The following is a 19,792-nucleotide window of genomic DNA, read 5'->3' on the forward strand; positions in this document are numbered from 1 at the left end:
ATTCTGTACCTATATTCCCAGATCCCTCTGTTCAACTGCACTCTTCAGAGTCCTACCATTTACCCTGTACGTTCTTCTTTGGTTTGTCCTTCCAAAGTGCAATATCTCACACTTGTCTGCGTTAAATTCCATTTTTCAGCCCATTTTTCTAGTTGGTCCAAATCCCTCTGCAAGCTTTGAAAACCTTCCTCACTGTCCACTACACCTCCAATCTTTGTATCATCAGCAAACTTGCTGATCCAATTTACCACATTATCATCCAGATCATTGATATAGATGACAAACAACAATGGACCCAACACCGATCCCTGCGGCACACCACTAGTCACAGGCTTCCACTCAGAGAAGCAATCCTCCACAACCACTCTCTGGCTTCTTCCATTGAGCCAGTGTCTTATCCAATTTACTACCTCCCCATGTATACCTAGCGACTGAGCCTTCCTAACTAACCTCCCATGAGGGACCTTGTCAATGGCCTTGCTGAAATCCAGGTAGACAACATCCACCGCCTTCCTTTCATCCACTTTCCTGGTAACCTCCTCGAAAAACTCTAATAGATTGGTCAAGCATGACCTACCACGCACAAAGCCATGTTGACTCTCCCTAATAAGTCCCTGTCTATCCAAATATTTGTAGATCCTATCCCTTATCACACCTTCCAATAACTTGCCCACCACCGACGTCAAACTTACTGGCCGATAATTTCCCGGATTTCTTTTGGAACCTTTTTTAAACAACGGAACAACATGAGCCACCCTCCAATCATCCGGCACCTCCCCCGTGAATACTGACATTTTAAATATGTCTGCCAGGGCCCCTGCAAGTTCAACACTAGCTTCCCTCAAGGTCCGTGGGAATACCCTGTCCGGTCCTGGGGATTTATCCACTCTGATTTGCCACTATGATGGATGTAAAAGATTCTATGACACTATTTTAAGAAAAGCTCCGGTTTCCTCCCACAGTCCAAAGATGTGCGGGTTAGGTTGATTGGCCAGGTTAAAAAAAATAAATTGCCCCTTAGAGTCCTGGGATGTGTAGGTTAGAGGGATTAGCGGGTAAAATATGTGGGGGTAGGGCCTGGGTGGGATTGTGGTCGGTGCAGACTCGATGGGCCGAATGGCCTCCTTCTGCACTGTAGGGTTTCTATGATTTCTAAAAGCCTGAGTTTTATTCCAGTTTCCTGGTCAATGCTCATTAATGAACCAAAGTTACTGAAACAAATTATTTGTTCAATATTACATGGCTAATTGTGGAATTTTGCTATGCGGAGATTGGCTACAATAATTCCTACATGGCACTTCAGAAGCATTTTGCTGTCTGTAATGCACTTTGGGATGTCCTGAAGTTGTGAAAGGTGCTATAAAAATACATTTTTCTTCCTTAGGGAAAGTGTTTCCTGCCAACAAATTCACTTTGACTTGCTCATAATACTTGCTCGGTGTTCATCAACTTCCATCTTAGGAAAATTACTATGATTGCATTTCCCATTGAATTTTGTGATATCAATTGCTCTGGTGTGTTTTCAGTCTGTTGTCACTATTTAAGTCTACAGAGTGGTTTTCAGAAATCTCTCTCCCAACTCCATCACCATTAACTGGCAATGATTTATAAGGAATCTTGCTGTCTGTCCTTTCCTGGTTTGCTATGTATATGATTCCAATCCCACAGCAATGTGATTTATTTTTAACTGCCCTCTGAATTGGTGCAGCAAAGCACCCAGTTGTATGATGCCATGACAAAACTCTAATCTTTCAAGAAAGTTCACCACCAACTTCTCAGGACGATTGAGGATGAACAATAAATGTCAGCTTTGCAGTGACACACACATCCTGAGAATTAGTTTTCTGGATAAATTCAGGTTATTTTGTCCTTATCCTCATGGTTTCTAAAATTCCTTACTGGTTTTGCAGAACCATAGTGTCCTTTTCATCTGCTTCATTCTCACCAAGGATGCGCACTGTTTTTGCTCGGCTATTATGTGAGCACACTCCTGCTTCGGAGAGCCAACACTGGAACAGACACCACGATGAAGCTGTGTCAGTGAGAATCCCCAGAATCAGTTGAGGACCAATTGAATAGTGCAGTGTGGGTGCTGTACGGTTGTTCTAGCACTTCGTTGTCAGCTGCATTTGTGAATTGCAAGGAGTTTCACTCTCTTAATGTTCAAACAGTCTGCAAACACAGAAAATTATCCTGCAATTTGGTACTCATTTCCCAAGAAGCTCACACGACTCCTAAATTTTCTGATGCTCCCACAGCTATTTGAAGCCCTGCCGCAGTGCAAGATTGGATCCTGGGTGAAAAGACTTTCGCTGAGGATGTGGCTCATGACCCGAGTGCATCATCCCCACAGCTATGTGGCGAGTGGACAGTGACGCTTATCGTCCAACCTTTGGCCTGCTCAAAATGCACTTCTGCTGTTTGGACTGGTCTGGTGGAGCACTAAGGAATGCAGGAGATTATCAAGTATTATCAGGGTTTGCTGTGCATTGAATAATGTTGCAGTGCAATAAGATGATTTAGCAGGCGAAGAAATGAGGAGATGCACTCCTCATCAGATGAATCTGAGTAGGAGGATAGAAATGTCACGGCACATTTCCAAGATACCAGAGACTTGCCAAGGCTGCTAGAGACAACCTCCAACAGGATTTTCAGTCTGCCCTGTCAGTGGCAGGCATCATTGTGGGCAGGCCAGGAAAATTTGAAGAGTGGTCAAAATTCTGGGGGTCTCCTGCATGGTTTTAGGTTCACCCTCCTCGGCGTCACCATCTGGAGTCACAGATGATGGGGATATGGGGTGGCCATACAACAAGAGAGTTCCCTGAAAGAACACCCAGGGGTGGCTGACATGCACCCCTTTGACCTCTCTTTCTGTGATGGCACCCTCCCATTTTCCTGAGCAGAAAGGATAACTGGAGGGAAGTCCAGGTGCCTCAACGTTTCTTCATAACAATTGCTGTATACAGCCCAGGACATGGGCCTGGTCCCTGAAATTCTTCCCAATATCAGAGACCTTGCTTGTCACAGCCTCCCTCAGTTGCTTTGACTTGTGTGTAATGTGCTCATCAGATTGTGTCCCCGATTCTAAACACGACCTGACTCCATTACAAATGATTTGAACACCATTGCGCTGTTGGAGAGTGTAGGAGGAACAGGGGGCAATGCATTCCTCAGAGGTGGAGACTTCACTATAGGCTAAGGGCAGTGGCCTTAGCTCTGGATTTCAATGATTTTCAGTTGAGAACACAGAATCTCCTGAACCTTAAGGTCTTTCTATGAGCACTTCACAGTCCTCCACGTCTCCTGTGTGCCCATGTCTCGACACCAGGTTGGAGGCATTCTCGCTCTGCTGTTTTGCCACTCCTGCCTGCAATGGCAAGCTGCCCTGTTCTCAGGTAAGCTCCACAGCCTCCTCCTCAGGTGATCTTCATCTCCAGCATATCTCGATCCTTCCTGGTCCTCTCTCTAGCAATGTAATAAACTCTCCTGTATTGAAAAAGGGGAGAGTTAGTGACATGTTATTGGGCAACTTCCCATCTTGTCTGCACAGACCCATGTCATGGACTTATTCTGTCACTTTTAACTGGTATCCAATTGTTATCCGTATTTACAGCACTTATTCAGCAAACAAGAATTTCACATGTTCTAGTCTCAAATGCCATGTAGTGCTGAGGTTTAGTACACATTCTTCCACGAACCTCACTCTTCATTCATGACCTGAGACCACCTGAGAGCCCTGTTGATGGAAAGCCACGAAGCCACTTACCCTGGCAAATTGTTGTTCTGGACCCAACAGTGATTATGAGTCCCATGGCTGCTCATCACCACTACAATTTCCAACCAGGCCCCCTTGGTCTGATGGGAGGGTCCCCTGTTTCCATCGCTTGGGAAGAGTACCTCTGCTGCCCTGAAGGAGAACCTGCAGGGATATATCACTAAACGATGGGGCCATTGATTATCTGGGGACAGATATTGTTGTTGAGGGGGGAGTGATGGAAGTCAAAAGAGATTAACCCAATGAGGAAGGGCGGAGCTTTATTCTGTTGAAAGTGATATTTAAAAGCAGGCTGTTATCTTAAACATTTTAAAAATATTTTTACAGGAAGAATTAGGGAGAGAAATCAAGAAGCTTCGGGGAGTCCAGCAAAACTGTTCCAGCAAACAGCGAGATTTAGAGACATCAGAAGCTGGAATTAAGGTAGGGAAAAATGATTCAAGAGGTTCTCTCCTCACTGGGTCAAACAGCACATCAGGAACAGGCTATCCAAACCAGGCTAGTTCTATTGGATCAAGTCACTGATTACATTCAACTGGGGCAAGAGGTCTTGTGCACCCCAGTATCAAATAGCTGCATGATCGGGGTGGGCGGGAACCAGGAGGGAATCTCATTCCTTCAATTTCACATTGCCCAAAAATTCACTGGTGGGTGTGTAAAATTCTGGCACATGTTTGATGTGAATATGAGCTGCTTAACTCTACCTGTACCTCACAGGGAATATTATTCCATTACTTGAACACTGGATTTACTGAGATAGACAGCCACAGGCTGGCAGTTGAAGACATCTAGATTCTACAGTGCAGAATGAGGCCACTTGGCCCATCAAGCCTGCACTGACCACAATCTCACCTAGCCCCTATCCCCGTAACCCCACATATTACCCTTCTAATCCCTCTGACAGTAAGGGCAATTTATTATGGCCAATCAACCTAACCCGCACATCTTTGGACTGTGGGAGGAACCCAGAGCACCCGGAGGAAACCCATGCAGACACGGAGAGAATGTGTAAACTCCACACAGACAGGAACCCGAGCTCCTGGCGCTTTGAGGCAGCACTGTTAACCACTGTGTCACCGTGCCGACCATGTCCTGAAGCCTGTATCATATGAACATAGAGAGGAAGAGGAAGAAAAGCCCATTCGTTCCAGTGGGGCCACCCCATGCAGACAGGGTTCAATCCCCCCTGAAACATGTACGCGCTGAGAGTGACAAACAGAAGGGAGAATAAACAGCTGCAGCCAATTCAGAGCAAACTAGGGGAAAATTCTCTCCCGCTCTCTTTTAAAGAGTGACAGTGACTACATACCCATTACATGTTCAGGGTGTCTGTTCCAAAGATCAAGGACTCTGGTGTCTAACCTAACTCTGTGTCTATGGATTTTATACTCAGACCCTCTAGTCTTACCATCCTGATCCATCTCAAGTACTTCATTCAATGAGTGAATCCAATAATCCCTCCATCATTATAAAAACCTCCATCACGTCGGTCTCAGCCTGCCTTTCTCTAAATCACCAAAACTCTGGAACTGATCCTTTGAACTAGAATCCATCAGACTCTGTGTCATTCTGGTCTCCGACCTCTCCAGAATCTCCTTCACCAGGTGTGGACACCATAACTGGGGCCATCACTCCAGGTGTGGATGGAGCAGATGGCAGTGCCTCACCCAGTTTAAATAACTCTTTCTTTTAAACTCAATGTAACACTGGTTAAACTCTGTTTTCTCTCCCAGTAGACGCATTCCACTGCTTGCCTATCTTTAATGGGTGACAGAGTGGTGATCTAAACAGCCTGTCCCTCTCTGCAAAGTCCTGTGTGCGCAGGGTAACTGCTGTGTGGAAGGGCCGTTTGTAATGAGAGTTGGTTTGTGTTTCAGAGACAAATCAATGAGCTGAAAGGAAAGTTATCGAAGAGTTTCTCTGAATGGAGGAGAAAGCTGGAAGAAGATGAAGAATCCTCACTGAAACTGATTGATGAGGAGGAGCTCCGAGTTGTGTCTCAGATTCGAAGCTGTTATGAAACATTAAACAAGAGGGTGGAACAGATTACATCAATAGATGGAGAATCCCAGAGACTGGTACAAAGAGACCCCCTCTCATTTATTCAGGTACATCTTCAATATCAACAGGGTCATGGTTGGGGAATGGGGTGTTTCTGTGAGGCTGGATTGTTTGAAGACTGATGGTGGGATCCAGAATTGGTGCTGCCCCCCTCAGCCCTGCCCTCGGAGTGTTGGTGCCATCCCAGGGTGAAGTGCCGTGAAAGGTGGGGTTATTTCCCATTCATGTGATTGGTTCCGCCTACCGTTGCACATTGAACTCTTTCCTCCCAATCCCAAATTCACTGATTGGTTCCACTGGGCGTTTGTTGACTGACTTGATCTCCTCTCTTTATTCACAGAATTCGAAGCTGCTTCTTTCCAGGTAAGTTCCTCTCACTCATACAGAACCTGTTGTTGATAAAGAACATTCACCATGATCTGGGTGAAGAATGAAAGTAGTCTCAGCTTAGAAGTCTTCTCGATGAGGTGTTTTCAAATAGTGAGAATATTGAATCTTCCAGGTGAGGTGCTTTCAAATAGTGAGAATATTGAGTGATATTTAAGTGTAGTTTGAAGGGTTATTAGCTCAGACAGCCTTTGTAAAATGGGTGATTTTACACTTACATTGACAACATCCAGTTCTACCCTCATCACCACCTCTCTCCATCCCACCATTTCCCCTGATTAGTTTCACTGCTTGTTTGACATCCAGAATTGCATGAGTTCTAGAAATCATAGAAACCCTACAGTGCAGAAAGAGGCCGTTTGGCCCATCGAGTCTGCACCGACCACAATCCCACCCAGACCCCTACATATTAACCCGCTAATCCCTCAAACCTACACATCTCAGTACACTAAGGGGCAATTTTAGCATGGCCAATCAACCTAACCCGCACATCTTTGGACTGTGGGAGGAAACCGGAGCACCCGGAGGAAACCCACGCAGACACGAGGAGAATGTGCAAACTCCACACAGACATTGACCCAAGCCGGGAATCGAACCCGGGACCCTGGAGCTGTGAAGCAGCAGTGCTAACCACTGTGCTACCATGCCGCCCGTTATTTTTTCCATTTAGATATTGGAAAGATTGAAACCATTGTCTTCAATCCCAGCCAAAAGCTCCATTCCTTAGCCATTTCCTCCATTCATCTTGTTGCCCACTGGCTGAAGTTGACCCAGACTGTGTGTAATATGAGTGCCAGGTGTGGCTCAGTTGTTTCTACTCTCATTCTTGCATCAGAAGATTGTCAGTTTGGGTCCCACAGCAGTACTGAGGGAGTGCTGCGTTTTAGATGAGAAGTGAAAATGATGCCCCATCTACTTTTTCAGTTAGGCATTGGAGATTCCATGCCACTATTTGCAACAGCAAGAAGTCTTTCGCTGTCCAATGTTTATCCCTCAATTAATTTAATGAAACCAGATTATCTTCACATTATCTTATCTTATATTTATTTTGAGAGGTTGCTGTATAACCCCCTGAGTAAATAACTGGCTCCTCATTTCACTTTTAAATGGCAAAGCCCTGACCCTGAGACAGTCACCCCATGCTCTCTCGCCAGGGGAAACAATTTCTCAGCATCTATGTTGTCAAACTCTCTCAAAATGTTGTGTCTTCACTGAGATTGCAGTTTATAGGATATGAAAGACGGAGTGTTTAGCTCATTCTACTCAAACTCTCCTCATAGGACAGTCATGTCCTCTCAGGCGTCAGTCTCTTGAATCTTCATTGTACCACTTGTAGGGTAAGTATATCCTTCCTTTGGTATGGAGACCAAGATTGTTTGTATACTCCATATAAGGACCCTCAAATCTTGTACAATTGAGTAGAATATCCTTATTCTTGAACTTTGAGGATATAATGAGCAGGGTAAATAAAAAGAAACCAATAGATATGTTTGAATTTCCAGAAGTAATTCGATAAGCTGCCATGTAAAATTTACTGGACAAGATCAGAGCTCGTGGTGTTGATGGGTAGTACATCAGCTTGGACAGAAGTTTGGCTAACTAATATGAAACAGAGAGAAAATAAATGGGTCATTTTCAGGTTGGCAAAGTGTAACTATTGGGGTGCCACAGGGAAGACTGCTGAGGTCTGAGCTGTGTACAATTTATCTTAATGACTTGGGTGAACAACTGAATTTACTGTAGAAAAATTTTCTGAAGATACAATGATAGGTAGGTAAGCAATTTGTGTGGAGGTTACAATGACCAGGAATTTACTAACTGTTGGGAGATGCGGCGGGAGTCAGTAAAATTACATGGAGCTATGTTCGGGTGGCCCTCTGACATGGTCCTATCACTGGGGCATTTTTCCAGCAGCCAGAATTGTAAAGACTGTCTTTTCCAATTAGCAGGCCATTTTATGTGGTTGTTGACATTTTGACACAGAGATGCCTCCAACTGAATGGAGACAGCCTTCCTGTGGCAAACCCAGGGAACCAGACTTAATGACACAAGGATGGGTCGCTGTGAGAGGATGGAGCCCTGTGGCCCCAACGATCCCCTCAGCCCCCTGATTTTTCTAATTTAAAAACTTTCCTGACCAGCTCCCCAGGTCTCCTGTGTTCCTCAACAATGATTTGGACTTGCAAGTAGGAAGTATGAGTCAGAAGCTTGCAGTCATTACAGAAACTGGCCTTGTGGCTGATAATAAAGGAAAAAGCTGTAGACTGTGGGACGATGTTAATGGGCTAGTCAGCTGGGCAGAACACTGGTAAATGGAGTTCAATCCAGAGTGAGGTGATACATTTGGGGAAGGCTAATAAGACAAGGATATGCATAATAAATGGTAAAATATTGAGAAGTGTAGAGAAACAGAGAGACATTAAAAATAATTCCAACAGATTTGTGAAGGTGGCTGGACAGGTAGATACAATAGATCAAGAGGACATTCATTTAAAAAGTCCTTGGATGTGCACTTGAATGTTGGAACCTACAAGCTAGGCCAGTAGCTGGAAATTAGATTAGGCTGGATGGTTACTGACAGGCAGCAAGGACATGATGGGGTTTCCATGCTGTTAACTTCTTTGATTCCAGACCTTCTCAGGAACCTGTTGGACATGAAAGTGAGAGAGTGAAAGCTGCAGTGAGCTGTATCTAACTAAGGCTTGTGAAAGGCAGAGGGCCTGCTGTTACCTGCTGTTCATGTCACACTCTCGCTTCAGCGAGGTTGGAGAATTTGGCAGCCAGCCAAGACTCCATTCACTGCAACAGGATGGGAAAATCCTGCCGATGTGCACGGTGGTGAGATTCCAGCCAGAGTGTCTCAGTGACAGTTTTATTCCACTGGGTCAGTAAATGTTGTGATTGGTTTGTCCTATCAATCAGCCGATGGCAAATGAGCAGAGGGCTAAGTCCCAGTGCCAGACTTGGGATTGGCTTCTCAATCCACTAACAGAGAAATGGGTGGAAGCTGTGCTTCCCAGTAATATGTGCGTCACAGGACACTGACCCCAGTATTAACAGGAAGATTAGAAGGATGCAGGAGTTGATGTTAATGTGGGAAGATTAGAGGATGCGGAGACCATGGTGATCTTAATGGCAGAATCTAATTTAAATAATCTCCTTAAGTCTCCACCCGACAGTTTCTTAGAAGAGAAGAATTTCTTAGAATCCCTACAGCACAGAAAGAGGCCATTCGGCCCATCGAGTCTGCACCGACCACAATCCCACCCAGGCCCTACCCCCATATCCCTACATATTTACCCACTAACCCCTCTAACCTACGCATCCCAGGACACTAAGGGCAATTTTAGCATGGCCAATCAACCTAACCCGCACATCTTTGGACTGTGGGAGGAAACCGGAGCACCCGGAGGAAACCCACGCAGACACGAGGAGAATGTGCAAACTCCACACAGACAGTGACCCAAGCCGGGAATCGAACCCAGGTCCCTGGAGCTGTGAAGCAGCAATGCTAACCACTGTGCTACCGTGCCGTTGATGATTAAGAACTTGGCTGGCAGACTCTAGGAAAACAAGTGGCAGGAAGACGCAGCCGGGAACTCGAAAACAAAGCAGAAGCTCCAAATCCCCCATTGGGAGTGGGGAAAAGCTGAACAATCCACTGCACATATGGAGATCAGTGTGAATGTCAGGAGATGTAAATCCTGGAATTCTACCATTTTCAAGATGGGTTACTGCAGGGGGTCAGTACGAGCATTAGAAGGGGTGCAGGTTGTTACACTGATCACTCGTTTCTCTTTTTGGGTTTCTGATCTGAAAAGTCCCCACTGATAAAAACATTCTCTCCTCTTTCATTACAGAGTGACTGAGACTCAGAGAGTCACAGACCCAGATGTTCCAGTGTTCACCCTGAACCTGTCCAATGCATCTCAATTTCTCCAAAAGAGGCTGAGTGGATGGAAAAAGTACCACTCAGATATATTGGGAATCATCGGTAAGAACGTGCAGCTTTTCTCCAATATAAGGGATTGAGAGCAGGTCGGGTTAGTTCTGTTCAGACAGCTGGGAATATCCCTGGGCTTTAATATCAGCTCCCTGTGTGTGTGCATCAGGAGCCTGAGATTAATCTTCAGTCCCCAGTGACACCTGCTTTAAACATTCCTCACTAGAGCTTCACCCAGCCTGGGTCAGGGGGAGCAGTGTTATACACCATCAATCAGAATGTCCACATCTCTGACGGACCTGTCAGTATATTAAAGATAAAAGAAAACTTTTTACAGCACCTTTCACAATCTCAGATCTGAAATATGCTTATAGTCAATTAAGTTCTATTTTTGAAGTGTAGTCACTGTTGTAATGTAGAAATATGTAAGGATGTAATATATAACCCACTATTGAGTAATATGAAGGAGCTTGGACCGCACTGTGTCACAATTCCCAATCACTGTGTGCTTTATTTACAGCGCCAACTTTCACTGAATACAGGGGCCCATCGCACACAACTTCTCCCTCAAATACCTCCTCTGGAGCAGCCCCTGTACCAGGAAACATCCTCCAAATGTTGACTGGGATCAATGAGAGAGCGGGAATAGCCCAAGGTGAGTTTATAATCTGAAACAGGGTTTGCACGGACTGTAATTTATATTTAACCCTCATTTTTCCTATTAATCCTTTCATAGAATCCCTACAGTGCAGAGGAGGCCATTCTGCCCATGGAGTCTGCACCAACCACAACCCCACCCAGGCCCTATTCCTGTAACCCCTCACATTTACCCTGCTAATTCCCCTGACAGTAGGGTTAATTTAGCATAGCCAATCAACCTAACCCGCACATCTTTGGACTGTGGGAGGAAACTGGAGCACCCGGAGGAAACCCACGCAGATAGAGGGAGAATGTGCAAACTCCACACAGACAGTGACCCGAAGCTGGAATTGAACCCAAGTCCCTGGTGCCGTGGGGCAGCAGTGTTTTTGTTTTTCTATTTGACCCTTTCTGTTACTACTTGACCCTTTCTTTCTCGGTGATATTTTTTCAATCAGGAATTTGAGATTTGAGTTGCTGCTCCTCTTCCCTCCTCACAGCTCTCTATTGGTTTGAGTCTTGGACCCAGCATCTGAGTGGGTGTGGGTGAAGTCAGATCGAACAGGGAGGAACAGTTTAATGTATAGCTGGGAGACAGGACAGGAGGTCATTTAACCCCTGGAGTCTGTTCCACATTCAATGAGATCTTGGCTGATCTCTGACCTAAATGCATATCTTCCCCCTTTTCCCTCAATAAAAATCAGTAAATCTGAGCTGTAGCCAATGGGATCTTGTCTAACAGATACCATGAAGTGGTTTCCCAGCCAATTTCCCCTCCTTTCTCTCGCTGGGATATTCTGATCCCCCATTGGAATTTATTTTTAAATTTTCATTTTCTCCCCTTCCTGCTGGAACTGCTCTCTCCCACTGACTCTGGGCTGGGAATGGAAACCTGACCCCTGATTCTGACCCCTGTGCAGTGTCACTGCTGCAAAGTACATTCTTCCTGTGCAAACGCAGGAGCTGCAACACCTGACCAGGATGAACTGTCAACTCCTTCCATTCCACTGGCTAGGGCTCCAAACGTTCCATTAGAAAAAACAATAATTTACTTGGACGTTATTAACTGCTCATGATGAGTCTTGTCTACACTGGGGAGACTAAATGCAGGATTAGCAGATTTTTAATGACATTATTTATTCAATCTGCAAACATGGCCCTGAGCTTCCAGTTTCTTATCACTTCGGTTCTGCATCCCACTCTCAGGATGGCCTCTATCCGTGAGATCCTACTTTCCACTGAAGCTCAATGTGGAGCAGTTTTGCATGCTGGCACTCTATTGGCTGTCGGATTCAACACAAAGATGGTAAAATAGGGCATCATGGTTTAATGTACAGTAAGGACATCAGATTCATCTCAATTTACAATTAAATCTCTAGTGCATTGTGTAAACTGATGGAGGATTCATTCAAGCTGTATTCAGCAAGGAACAGTAACAGGAAGGAAAGATCCCAGGCCACATTCCCGTATTCAGGATGGGACAGTAATAGGAGGGCGAGGGGAACACACTCCTGCCAGCTGTGCATTCTCCGTACAGTAAGAAGTCTAACAACACCAGGTTAAAGTCCAACAGGTTTATTTGGTAGCAAAAGCCACCAAATATGCCACCAAATAAGCACCAGAAATGGCTTTTGCTACCAAATAAACCTGTTGGACTTTAATCTGGTGTTGTTAGACTTCTTGCTGTGTTTACCCCAGTCCAACGCCGGCATCTCCACATCATTCTCCGTACAGCCAGTGCTGAGACTGAGGGGCTGTAACTGTGAGGCAGCCGATTCTGTTGCGTTCCCATGAATCCTTCACGTCTGCCAGACTTTTAAATTGATCGGGCTTGGTGCATACCAAACGTGGAAGTGCATTAAATCATGGGACAAGACGTTGGACGTGCAATATTGGACATCATTGCAATATTTCAATCAGTGGGTGCACAGAATCAGAAACACGCCCGCTGAAAATCAAGCAGATAATTTAGCCCATTAAAGGGCAATTGAATGCAATTTAATGTGGTCCATCTGATTTTACAGTTAGCCGGCAGACTGAATAAGCTGGTGGCTTTTACGTTTTAGCTGCAACCTCGATCCAGGGTAGGATGAACTGTCAGGGCTGAAATAAAATTTACAGTCTGTCTGAGATCATGTCAGTTTTGATATCAGCATCTCCCTGAGACCGCTCCAAAGGTTGTTCCCCTTGAGGGAGCACATTAGGAATGTTAGCCCACACCCTCCACCCTCTCTTACCTGGCACCCGCCATAACCGGCAACGTTCAGCCTTTCACAGGGCATGTTTCACATTAGGTGGCCATTAATTCACCAGCCAGCACTTTGAGGACGGCTGTGGTGAACCCGACAGGCAAATAATTGAGGTGGTTTTGCCTGGGAAGGTGTAAGCACTGTCAGGAGCTTGTATAATTAAACTGACTACTATGTGTTTCACTGCAGTGTTTGCACTGGAAGCCATATACTGCTACTTAACAGGGATTCTGATTGAAGGCTATTTATTTAGAATACAGTCTGACAGGTAATATGGGACTGAGAGTGTCTGGGAAATACTGACTGTCTGAACCTACAGTTGTCAATCATTGATGACCAATCTCTTCTCTCTTCTCTAGGGAAAAACTCATTGACCCTGGATCCAAAGACAGCAAACTGCAATTTGGTTCTGTCTGATGATCTGAGATCAGCAACGTGGACTGAACAGAAACAGCCCTACCCACCTCACCCTGAGAGGTTTAAAGACCGGCCCCAAGTTCTATGCTCCCAGAGCTTCTCCTCAGGAGCCCATTCCTGGGATGTGGAGACTGATGGGGATTACTGGGTAATAGGGATTATGTGTAAGAGTGTGGAGAGGGAAGGAGAAAACTCTGGTCTTGGGAATAGCAATAAATCTTGGTGCATATATTGTGGTTTTGGCTCTCTCTGGGTCCGCCATAATTCCCATGTCACTCGCCTGCGACCATTTCCCTCTAATAACAGGATCCGAGTTCGATTAAATTACAACACTGGGACTTTGTCATTTCAGCAAGTCGCTGACGCACTGATCAATTTACACACATTTAAAACCAAATTCACTGAACCCGTGTTTCCAGCATTTTATTGTCGGTACACAGCCCTAAAACTATTAAATTAGTCCAGATATTGAAAACTTATAGAATCCCTACAGCGCAGAAGGAGGCCATTAAGCCCATCGAGTCTGCACTGACAACAATCCCACCCAGACCCTATCCTTATAACCCCACGTAATCCCCCTTTCATTAAGGGGCAATCCCATCCAGACCTGTTCCTCATAACCCCAAGTATTTACCCTGCTAGTCCCCCCTAACCTACACATCTTGGGACACTAAGGGGCAATTTAGCATAGCCAATCCACCTAAGCTGCATATCTTTGGTGACTGCTTAACGTCTCAGGATTTTGGATAATGTCACATCCGGTTTTGGTGTGTGTGGGCCTCAGAAAAATGTCTTTCATCATGTCATTTTTGGCTCAGCTAGTACCTTCGATGTTGTGACTTCTTGATTGTTTGTCTGTGATGCATTCAGCGTGGTTAAATTCTTCACAATTAGATTTTGAGTTTCTGTTGGTAATGTTCAATTCATCAAAAGGATTCCAGTCAGTTTTCAATGAGAAACTGTAAAACGGACGCCTTAAATAGACATTTGTCATAGATCTGGAAAATTAGGGAGTTCGTCAAGTGATAGGCAGTTATTCTTGTTTCAAAAAAGCAGTTATTACTAACTGGGTGAGGTAAACTTGTGAATCATGTGGATCCGCACTTAGTGAGACTGAAAGGAGAGAATAAAAAGAAGCTGCTAGAATAGATGCTTCAGAATTCACCAAGGTTTGGCCAGCTGATCCCCGCAAACACAAAAATGTGACCCAGTGAATTTTCAGGTCCTGTAGCATAAACATCAAGTATATGTTTTAATTATTAGTAATACTTATCATTGTACATATGCAATTATTCATAATAAACAGATGTTGTATATCTAATTATTGATAATTCTGATTCATTATTTTGTTATTAATTAATGTGTGATTATGATATTTAAAATTTTATATTTAATTCCTGTGAAAGGCAATGAATGTCTTTAAACCTTATTCTGCAGTGGAATGACATCGATTCGCTAACAGTTGGCATCTCAGGTGAGGGGGGGCAGAATGTCCACGGGACAGTGATTTTATAATGATGACCTGCATTTCTCTGGTGCTGCATTACAGTAAATTATTTTGCCATGGCCAATCTTGTACTTTAAGCAAGATGAGACTTTAGAGAAACTTGTCTCTTATTTGCTTTAGATACTGTTGTATGCAGAGATATATTTAAATCACTTTGAGCCTCGTTTTGATGAGGAATCGAAGACAAAATGGAACCTAATGGTGCCTGGGTTATTTATAATCTGCCCAGTCTTGAGCCAGTACTCAAAACTATGATAAATTCAGTGAGATACAGACAGAATTTGGGATTTGGGTTGGAATTAGCAGGGACAGTTGTAATCTTGGACTATCAACTGGTATCCCGATTTCACTATCCACCCGTATTCTATATCAGTTCACCGCTCCCTTTTCCAAAGTTAGAATGAAGAGAGAGAGAGAGAGAATAAAACCATACAGCAAGCACCAAAAAGTAAAATCCTTGAGAGGAAAAAATGGTTCAAATAAAATGAAGCTGAATAAAGATTAATTATTGGATATTGCTAGAGACTCAGACCACACACCAGAACATGCTCAGTTACAATGGAAACATATTTCTCCTTCTGATTGGTTCATAACAGTGATGATGTCATTGATTAAAGTTTACTGGAGGCCCCTTTTTAAAAAGCAGCAGTATTTAATTGGAAAATAAATATTTTTAAAATGAATCTTATTAAGAACATAAGAAATAGGAGCAGGAGTAGGCCATCTAGCCCCTTGAGCCTGCCCCGCCATTCAATAAGATCATGGCTGATCTGACGTGGATCAGTACCACTTACCCGCCTGATCCCCTTAACCCTTAATTCCCTTACCGATCAGGAATCCATCCATCCGCGCTTTAAACATATTCGGCGAGGTATCCTCCACCACCTCAGTGGGCAGAGAATTCCAGAGATTCACCACCCTCTGGGAGAAGAAGTTCCTCCTCAACTCTGTCTTAAACCGACCCCCCTTTATTTTGAGGCTGTGTCCTCTAGTTTTAACTTCCTTACTAAGTGGAAAGAATCTCTCCGCCTCCACCCTATCCAGCCCCCGCATTATCTTATAAGTCTCCATAAGATCCCCCCTCATCCTTCTAAACTCCAACGAGTACAAACCCAATCTCCTCAGCCTCTCCTCATAATCCAAACCCCTCATCTCCGGTATCAACCTGGTGAACCTTCTCTGCACTCCCTCCAATGCCAATATATCCTTCCTCATATAAGGGGACCAATACTGCACACAGTATTCCAGCTGCGGCCTCACCAATGCCCTGTACAGGTGCATCAAATCATGTGATTTAATGTATAAATTATGTTCTTCAGTCTCTCCACTGCCCTCTGGTTGTGAAAGACTTCAAATGTCTCAGGGGCACTATGGGGTGGAATTTTCCACTTCTGGCTAGTCGGAGGAATCAAGGGGGCACTAAATTCATCATGATGGAAAAAGTCAGTTGCCCACTGGTGGCAAATTAGTTTGGAATTTTGTTCTCCTGACTTTGATGATGGGTTACAGGCAGATCACATTTCCCACTGATCGATATTGGGAACCACGTTTGCAACTCAAGAATGCTCATTAAAAGGCCAACTCACTGGAATGACATTCATTCTCGAAATTAAATGGCCCACTTGTGGATAATTAGAAAGTTCTGTTTTCCTACAGTACAAAAGTTGTGTGCACTTGGGGAGCTTTACCTCTTTTTGATTACTCCGAGGTCAGTACATGCTGCTTTTGCCTACCTTTTAAGAGCATTGCTGTGAGATACTGAGTGCCTGTAACACAGCTGCCCAAGACTAGGCACACAAGGCAAGACCAGTGGGATAGGGAGGAGAGACTGAAGCAGGACTGGGGTGGTGTGGAACATGAGAGGGGGGGTGGGGGTGGGGGGGTAGGGAGATGGAGGCAAGATATGAGGGGTGAAATGAGAAGGTGGTGGAGGAACAGAGACACAAACTGTCGAGTAGTGAGACTGTCCTGCAGTAAGAGTTATAAGGAAGAGTCACACCATCCTGGGTTGTCAGGGTCATATTGAAAAGACTGTCCTGGGGCTAAGACGTGCCCTTGAAAGTTCCTGTCCAGTCATTGTTCTCACATGAGAAGTGCTTTGTTCATGTTGCATTCAATGTGATGAGATTGAGTGAGACTTGACAGAACTGGGGAACAAGATTGGAGAGGGTTCATTTTGTACTCTTGACTGAATGGGGGCGGGGGGGGGGGGGGGAACCTTGCAACACATGGGCCCATAACTTCCTGGTTGCCCAGTGTCGCTTTTAAAAGATACCCTAATGATGTGCTGGGAAATCCATTTAGGAGGTTCCCATGCAAGGTTTTACCTAGTAATTGCCTAAAAGTACTAACTTTATCTGGACAATTGTACTGGGCTGGGAACCATCTGCCAGAAGCAATTTAAATCGCTAACTTTGATTCTGCCAGTTTTACCCTGACAGTTACTCTGAAAGTGTTAGAAGGAAAAAGATCAGTTCTAACTCCAAAGTAACAACCTGAACACCCAGACCCGACGCCCTCCAGTCTCACCCAACCAGCCCTCCTGGTCCAGCCTGGCCTCTCGTTCCAGTGCTCCCACCCCGGACTGACCTTGGATAGGCATTGATTAAACATTCATTACCTGAGACTTGGGAGAAAAAAAAAGGATTAAATGTGAACTACATTTACAAAAGGGCAATTATATACAGTGAATGAATAATCGTGCCACCATTGTACCTTCAAAATATCTTAAGTTGTCTAATCCGACCACGATGTCCAGCTGCTGCACCAACATCTGTAGCAGAGGTGGAAGCCGCCTGCTAACTGCTATGCCCTGTTGTCTGAGATAACTTTGCTCGGAATCCTCTGCTCAAGTAGCTCAAGTCTCTCAACACCAGGTTAAAGTCCAAGAGGTTTATTTAGTAGCAAAAGCTACTAGCTTTCGGAGCGCTGCCCCTTTGTCAGGTGAGTGGGAGTTCTGTTCACAAACAGGGCATATAAAGACACAAACTCAATTTACAAAATAATAGTTGGAATGCGAGTCTTTGCAGGTAATCAAGTCTTAAAGGTACAGACAATGTAAGTGGAGAGAGCGTTAAGCACAGGTTAAAGAAATGTGTATTGTCTCCAGACAGGACAGTTAGTGAGATTTTGCAAGCCCAGGCAAGCCGTGGGGGTTACAGATAATGTGACATGAACCCAATATCCCGGTTGAGGCCGTCCTCATGTGTGCGGAACTTGGCTATCAGTCTCTGCTCAGTGACTCTGTGCTGTCGTGTGTTGTGAAGGCCGCCTTGGAGAACGCTTACCCGAAGATCAGAGGCCAAATGCCCGTGACTGCTGAAGTGTTCCCCGACAGGAAGAGAACACTCTTGCCTGGTGATTGTCGAGCGGTGTTCATTCATCCGTTGTCGTAGCATCTGCATGGTCTCCCCAATGTACCATGCCTCGGGACATCCTTTCCTGCAGCGTATCAGGTAGACAACGTTCGCCGAGTTGCAAGAGTGTGTACTGTGTACCTGGTGGATGGTGTTCTCACATGAGATGATTGCATCCATGTCGATGAAGAATATAAAAACTCACTAACGCAGAGTACTCAGGCCCACCACTCTGGTGTGACAATGTGCAGGATAAATGGTAGGTATTTTGCGGGGGAGGAGGGGGGGGAGGAGAGGAGAGGGGAGGGAATGGAACCCACAATCACCATCCCCTAGCGACTGAACCGCCTGGTTATCAGAGCCTCCCTTGCTGCCCTCAGCTGAGATGCCAGCCCTCCACTGCCTGGCTGGTGTTCCAAGGTGTTCTCTTCCTCCTCCTCCTCCTCCTCCTCTTCCTGCTGGTCATCCTCTCCAGTGACGGCCGGCTGGTCATTCTCCACGTCCTCTTCCTCCTCCAAGAGGTCACCTTGCTGCAGAGCCAGATTGTGCAAGGCACAGCACACCACCACTATGCGGGAGGAGATCAGGGGGCTGTACTGGAGGGCCCCTCTGGATCTTGAGGAGCCCAATGCACCTCTCTACTGTCGCACGGGTGGCTACATGGGCCTCATTACAGCGGGTCTCCGCCTCAGTCACAGGCCTCCGCACAGGCGTCATCAGCCATGTCCGAAGCGGGTAACCCATATTACCCAGGAGCCACCCACGCAGCCTGGGCTCCTCCTCAGATGCTTGCGGGATGTCCGACCTCCTTATAACGAAGCTGTCATGCACGCTGGCAACCTGTTGCAGGACCTGGGGCGGGGGGGGGGGGGGGCACCCACTCTCAGTGGCTGTCAGATTGATGTCTGCTCTGAACTTCTATGCGACTGGCGCCTTCCAGAGCCCGACCGGAGATGTCTGTGGCATCTCCCAGTTTTCAGTCCACACCTGTGTTAAGCAGGTCACTGAAGCTCTGTGTGCCCGGGATGGGCAGGACATCAAATTCAACCTGGACCAGGCCCATCAGGAAGCCCGGGCTGCAGGGTTCGCTACAATTGCGGGGATGCTGAATGTGCAGAGGGCGGTCGACTGCACCCATGTCGCCCTCAGGGCCCCCCTACAGGCTCCACGACAATTTGTCAATAGGAAGGGGTTCCACTCCCTGAATGTACAAATCGTCTGTGACCACAATATGACCATCATGCACGTCTGCGCCAGACTTTCCCCTTATTTTAAAATTGTGCCTTCTGGTTCTAGACTCCCCAACCAAGGGAAACATCTTACCTGCATCTACCCTGTCCATTCCTTTAAGTATTTTATATGTTTCAATGAGATCACCTCTCATTCTTAATACAGGCCCAGTTTGCCCTATCTCTCTTCATAAGGTAGTCCTGCCAATCCTGGAACAAGTCTAGTGAA

At 45.5% G+C, this 19,792-nt stretch overlaps 1 protein-coding gene across 3 annotated transcripts in view; it reads left to right on the forward strand.

Moving 5' to 3' along the window:
• The window catches only part of LOC144505247 (E3 ubiquitin/ISG15 ligase TRIM25-like), a 90,123-nt gene that overhangs the window by 10,226 nt on the left and 60,105 nt on the right, over positions 1-19,792 (forward strand). Inside the window, exons 2-7 of one of the 3 annotated variants that reach the window (XM_078231280.1) lie at positions 4,103-4,198; positions 5,653-5,883; positions 6,177-6,199; positions 10,084-10,217; positions 10,687-10,821; positions 13,414-14,800. The exons of 1 other annotated variant lie outside the window; for it this stretch is intronic. In XM_078231280.1, the coding sequence (XP_078087406.1) occupies positions 4,103-4,198; positions 5,653-5,883; positions 6,177-6,199; positions 10,084-10,217; positions 10,687-10,821; positions 13,414-13,931 (1,137 nt within the window). In that variant the 3' untranslated portion in view covers positions 13,932-14,800. Of the gene's footprint in view, positions 1-4,102; positions 4,199-5,652; positions 5,884-6,176; positions 6,200-10,083; positions 10,218-10,686; positions 10,822-13,413; positions 14,801-19,792 lie in introns of those variants that run through there. One more of the 3 variants, XM_078231281.1, reaches the window with a different exon arrangement.

Source organism: Mustelus asterias, chromosome 16 (genome assembly GCF_964213995.1).
Source record: "Mustelus asterias chromosome 16, sMusAst1.hap1.1, whole genome shotgun sequence".
In the NCBI taxonomy this organism is placed as follows: Eukaryota; Metazoa; Chordata; class Chondrichthyes; order Carcharhiniformes; family Triakidae; genus Mustelus; species Mustelus asterias.